Source organism: Arvicola amphibius, chromosome 12, assembly GCF_903992535.2.
Source record: "Arvicola amphibius chromosome 12, mArvAmp1.2, whole genome shotgun sequence".
Taxonomy (NCBI): domain Eukaryota; kingdom Metazoa; phylum Chordata; class Mammalia; order Rodentia; family Cricetidae; genus Arvicola; species Arvicola amphibius.
In genome coordinates this window covers 55,398,645-55,404,644 of record NC_052058.2, presented here as the reverse complement: position 1 = coordinate 55,404,644, position 6,000 = coordinate 55,398,645, and the positions used below count along the sequence as shown (strand labels likewise).

Here is a 6,000-nt window from a genome sequence, read left to right as displayed (position 1 = left end):
AGAAGCTGAACTCTCAGAATTTTGAGTGCAGGATCCCTAGCAGCTATTTGGGAGTCACTGCAGGCAAAGGTGTTTTCTTGGGGCTGGACACTGATATTTTTCTGGTGTATTGAGCTAAAATGGTCTTCCTCTTGGCCATGAAAGTCATTATTGTCCCTGTAATCTAGGGTTCAGCCAAAGCCAGACAGATTGTCTCTTGGTCTGTTTCTCCCAGGCTTGGAGAAAGATAGGGCAATTTTTGAAATCAATACACCTTTAATGTGTGCTCAACATTCATTCTGCAAGATATGAATTGGGATTGACTAGGAATGGTTTTGATTTCAAAACGCATTGCCTATCTTGACATGAGTGAGATTAATTACATATTTTAGAGAGAGATCATATATATAAAGAGATATGGAAGGTAACTGGTTCCTGGTAGAAAGGCAAAGGGACTTCACTCAATGGTACTCAAATTGCTCCCTTCAGAAAACTGAAGTTCAAAGGTCAATTGTACATGTATCCGATGCCTTCCCATACGAATGAAGTGGGAGGGACCTTGAACTCTCTCACAGACAGAATGTATAGAATGTGTAGTACCAGTCTTCTTATGGGGGAGTTAATTAGGTAGCATCTTTATGAACCATGGGATTCCTGAGCCTCAGGAATTAGGGACTGGAGCTGACTAACTGAAGGTTCGCAAGGGGAGGAAAGGGTGAATGGGAAGGGCCTGAGTACTTTTCTCAAGGCCTTGCTCTCCTGTCGTCAATGGAGGGAGATGAGTGGAGGCTGGCAAATCAATCCAGCTGCGTGGATGGCGTTTTGTACCCTTCCAAGTTCGGGCTGTTCGGGTCGGCCTCTTGCCTTGGTGTTATCACGCGTGCTTACTGTGATGTGTGATGCTGAACTAACACACAAGAGGGTGTATAAGCTCTGTGCTCTGTGAAACTCAGCTCAGAAAACTGATCACATGGTTATTGTTTATTATTCTCCCATCAGTGGGCTCCTCTGTTTTCTTCTCAATAATCATGTATTGATCACTTTTCTTCTGGAACTGGAACTTTTAATGGTTGGTACCTCGGAGCTCTGCATGGCTCCTCAGGGAAAGATAGAAAATACAACGATCTTTCATTCTCCCCTTTGTAAAACTGAACTTCAAGGTCAGAAGCCACATGGATGGCGTCTGTCACAGGTGCTTCCCCACTGGGGTGAAACAAGAGGACGCATGCCTTGAATGTTTGCTCAGCACTAATTTAGGGAGGCAAGAGTTCAAATCCTGCAACTTCACTAATGTAGGCTACGTTTTAGAGACACAAGGACTTTGTGGAAAAGGGCAAACAATTCTCACCAACCTAACCGATACACAGTTCAACAAAGGATAAAGTAGGTTATCCACTGCATTATTAAATGACCCATCTGTAAGTTAAAAGCAAGAATGGCTATTAACTCTCATTTTAAAAAAAGTCCTCATCACTTTGAATTGAGCTTATTTTCATTCTCTTTCATGCCTGTTTTTCTCTCTACCTCGTCTAAGCAAACTTGCTCTCTATTTCCTTAGTTTCTTCTGTTTCTCTCCGAGGTTTTCTAGTATGGCCTCTGACTGACTGTGTGATATCCTAAACCCTTTATCATTCTCTTCAGAAATGAGATACCCATGGTGTTGTTTGACGACACAGCTTTCGTGGAACATAGCAGCGCACAGGTGTGGCCGTCTCATGAAAACCCAGTTGCATCTTTTCAAATGAGGGTCCTTTAACAACCAGGGTTAGAAATGACTGGAACGCAGAACTGTTTGACAACATACCAATTTAATTCAGATCCAGAACATTGAAAAGAAACCACCACAGATGAGCATTGCAGGGAGGGGTCAGACCTACCGCAGAGTAGATTACCTGGGTCTCCTGACAAAACCTCTACAAATAGAACTGCGGTCTGCCTATGCAGTCTTCCTCGGTGGCTTTCCAGACTGGCTTCTCCGCTCTGCAATGGACACTATCAAACACAGAAGGGAAACTCCGAAAGTTTAGAGGGCCTTGGGTGACAGCGTCAGCCAGTGCAGAATTTGGGCGTCACATGGATGGCTCTTCTTGCTTCTCCCTGCTACTGTATGCCCAGGCCCTTTCTTCTTGGACACTTGCATTTTCTGCATATCTGGAAGATCCTGCCTACCTGCTCAACCCTTGGCAGGCAGTAGTAAGGTGTCCCAAGCCCCATGTTAAGCAGAATGGCTTCTGTGTTCCCAGTGTCTCCAGTGTGGGCCTTATTCACAGTCCTCCCTTCTCCTCTGCAGTTTAGTTCTGGTTTCTTCTTGCCGCCGTCTCCAAGCCGCGATGATGGCTTCATCGTCCATTTCTTCTTCCTCTTGTCGGTTTGTACTTCTCCGATACTGGGACTGCCGGCCAGACGCAAACCTCCCTTCCTCTCTGCTGTCTGTCCTCTCTTTCTCTCCCTCTTCTTCCGACCTCATGAAGCTCTTGGAAAATTTCCTCTTGGCCCCAAACTCAGCGAAGTCTGACTTAGATGACTCTTCCACATCTTCCCAGTCCCTGGGCCTAGTCCAGTTTGGACGTGTTGGTCCGGGGGACTCTTCCCCGTCGGAGGGCTCAGGGGTCCGGCGGAAGAAATAGGGCTCTGGGCTCTCCTCGCGGGAGCTCGCCATCTCGCTGAATGTGGACCTGGAGAACTTGTGAACTTCTCTGCCCTCTTTGGTGGTGGAAGATGAGACCCGTGAGGTGTTTCTCACAGCATTGCCGTCTGCTTCGTGGAAGGAGGTGTCCTGTTCCTCTGACCGGGATTTGGAGAACTTGTAACTGCAAGATTTAGACTCGGTTTCCCGGACCAGGGAAGACCTGGTGTACCTCCCCCTGGAGCTTCCGGACCAATCGCTTTGGGGAGGAGACTTTTCCTCTGTCCTGAGGCCACTCAGCCACGTATTAATATTGCTATCCATCTCGTTGCCAGCTCTGTGGCCATTTCTATAGAGATCGGAGATGGCCAGGGAGGAGGAGGTGTCTGTTTCAGGTTTCTGAGAATTGCTGCGGGAGGAATACCGGAAACTTCCGATGGCACTGTCTGTGTCCTCCTCTCTGTCACCCACGCCGCTGTCCTCATCATCCTTGGCCTTCTTCTTCTTGAACAGGGAGCTGCGCTTGTTGTCTGAGGCCAGCTTCTCCATCTTATACTCGGACATCTTCTCCTGAAGCTCCATTTGCATCTCTCTCTCCTTCCGGCCGAGCTCCTTCAGGTCCACGTTGTCAGCAAAGAGGCTGTAGATGGGCTTGCTGGTCCCCCTCACTCTGTTCCCACTGCCTTCTGCCCCGGAGGTCAGTGAGCTGGTGGAGGACAGCACAGACTGCACGTCGGTGCTAGGCCTCACCTGGCTCTGAGGTGGTAAGCAACCACTTAAGGAGGAGCCGAGCATGGAGACCTGGTCATCTCGCAGGCAGCTGGCTGCTGGCGCTGCCTTCATACTTGCGACAGATGGCGAGCGGGACAGCAAGAGCATTTCATTTTGCTTCTGGGCCAGGGTTTCATTGACGACGTTGGCAATCCAGTTTTGGATACTGGCAATGGAAATGGTGTCTCCGGGCCCCACTGGCAAGTTAGGCAAGGGCGCGGTGAGCATGTTGCTTGCAGGCTGGGACAGGTGAGAGTGGTGGCTCTGGGTGCTGAGTACTGATGCCGTGTCCCCATCTGCACTGACCGAGGGGGCTGCAGACCAGAACGCAGACAGGGGGATGCTCCTACTAGCTGCGCTGTCTGCCTCCCAGCTTCCCATGGACTGGCTCTCTTCCAGCGTCTGCCTGCTTCTCTCCAGTAACTCCAGTCTCCGTTGCCTCTTCTTGGCCAAGGCCGCATCCTCTCCCCTGCTCATCTCTACTACCTCCTCCTTGTTCTCACCGCCCACCTTTTTCTGGTGCTTCAGCTTCCAGGCCTGGTAGGCTGTCAGGTTGACATCAGAGAGGCTTGTCTCCCCGGCTGCCTCTTCAGCACCATGCTCACTGCTTCCGTCTCCCACCTCCGAGTCTTTCTTGTGAAATCCAAACTGGATTCTCTTAACCCTCCACCTTTCTAGGGCCGTGAGCTTGTCTTTGTTCCTGCTGCAGAAGTTGTAGAAGGAGCTGGCCTCGGACAACACACTCTCCTCATCTTCCTCTCGAACCCTGCCCCCTGCCTCTGAATCCGTGTCCATCTCCTCCCTCTTGCTTCTGGAGTGGTACTTCCGGGCAGCCTCCTTCTCAATCTCAAGCAACCTCTCGTTCCACATGTCCCAGGTGCTCTCTGAGGACTCAGAGTCGGAACAGCGTCTTCCGCTGCGGCTTTGGCTGCTCTTCTCCAGTTGCCGCTTCAAGACCCGGATGTCATGGCTGCTTACACTCTCTGAGACGCTGCTCTCGCTCAGAGTGTGCCTGCGCCTTCTGCCGGAGTAGGAGCTCTCTTCCTCCTCTTCCTCCTCCCGACTCCACTGTCGGTGCCCTTTGCTTTGGTACCTCTCATTTCGGCTCTGCCACTCCTGGATTATCCTTCCCACATCCCCATCCTCACAGTCGTCCTCGTCCTGGGCAGAGGAGGCAGAGCAACTGCCCTTTCTACACCCAGCAGCCTCGCCCTTGGGGAGGCCCTGCCCCTTCCTCCACTCCTCACAAAGCTTCTCCTCTTCCTCTTCATCAATGAGGGTGACTGGTTTAGAGACCCGGCTGGCCTTCCCCAAGGAGGAGCCACTCAGGTGGCTGGTGGCATCGTCTTCTTCTTCAACCATCAGTGAATTTACTCTAGCCCCCAGTGTGCTCCCAGCATCCTCCTCAGGCTCCTCCTCACCATCCTCCTCTTCCCTCTCCTCCATCAGCTTCTCATTGAGCTCCCGCAGCTGTTTCAGGAAGCCATCATTGGGGTAGATAGCCCGCTTTCTGCGCACGGTCATCAAGGCCTCCAGGATGGCCATGTTGTGGAAGATCATCAGGTAGGCGACTACCAGCACTGCTGACCTGCTGATCCCCATTTCACTGCTGACCAGGACTTTCCCTAAAGGCAAAATGAGCACAAGAGGCAATGACACAATTGCTTGGCTTCCTCATGCTGTTTTTCTAGTGTGTTATTTTGATGTGTTGAGCTTCCGGTGTTCATCCCTGCTCAAATCACACAGGCACTTGTCCCACGGACATTGGACAGAGTGTCCCCACTGCTGTCACTTCTGAAACACTGGGGTCCATTTCTACTTTCTCCCCCCCCCCCCCAAACACTTCCTCATTCAAGAAAGGGAAAGTTAAAGAAGTTAGGAGGCAGAAGACAGGGGCAAAAACCCCTGGAAACTTCTCTTTACAGCATCCTGGATCATCTGACCATCATTCCCATCATCTGACCTCTGCAGGATGCTGACAGCAATAGGAGCTCACTGGCTCACAGATCTACAGATGCATACACCTCCCTCCATAGTGGACTGTCTAATTTGTGGAGAATTCTTTCATATAACAAAGTAAGGAATAACCTAGAGCAATAGGAATCCAGGGCTTCTACACTGACATTCTGGGGTCAACAGCAAATGCATTTGGATGAACCAGACCCTTTGTACAAAGGCCTTTGCAAAGATCACCATCACATTTGGTTTCTTCCTGGTTAATCTTTTAAGCATTCCCCTCATGACTACAGGACATTCCCCTTCAAACATTAAATGGAAACATCAACCTTAATAGTTTTATTATTTTTATGAGGAGTTTGTTTTCAGGATGGAACAAGCTATTTCTGGTTTGGACAACTCACATAGAGTAGGGTGGTTCCCACATCACTTGTTGTGGACACCCAGCCTCGCCTTATGCCACCGGTGCTATACTCACCTTTTACTATCATAATGAAACACCCAAGGCGGGCTACTTTACAAAGAGAGTAAGTTTATTTTTTGCTTATGATTCTGAAGGTGCATGGTCTAGAGGCGGTATCAAATGACAGCCTTCCTGCTGGTGGAGTCCTGAGGCACACCACAGGGTAAAGGACAGAAAGTGTGTGTGTGTGTGTGTGTGTGTGTGT

At 50.0% G+C, this 6,000-nt stretch overlaps 1 protein-coding gene across 1 annotated transcript in view; it reads right to left on the bottom strand.

Annotated features, from left to right (window-relative positions):
• Positions 1 to 2,239: 2,239 nt before the first annotated feature.
• The window catches only part of Styxl2 (serine/threonine/tyrosine interacting like 2), a 28,013-nt gene continuing 24,252 nt past the window's right edge, over positions 2,240 to 6,000 (bottom strand). Inside the window, exon 5 of the mRNA XM_038348556.1 lies at positions 2,240 to 5,001. Coding sequence (XP_038204484.1) covers positions 2,240 to 5,001 — 2,762 coding nt within the window. The remainder of the gene's footprint in view (positions 5,002 to 6,000) is intronic.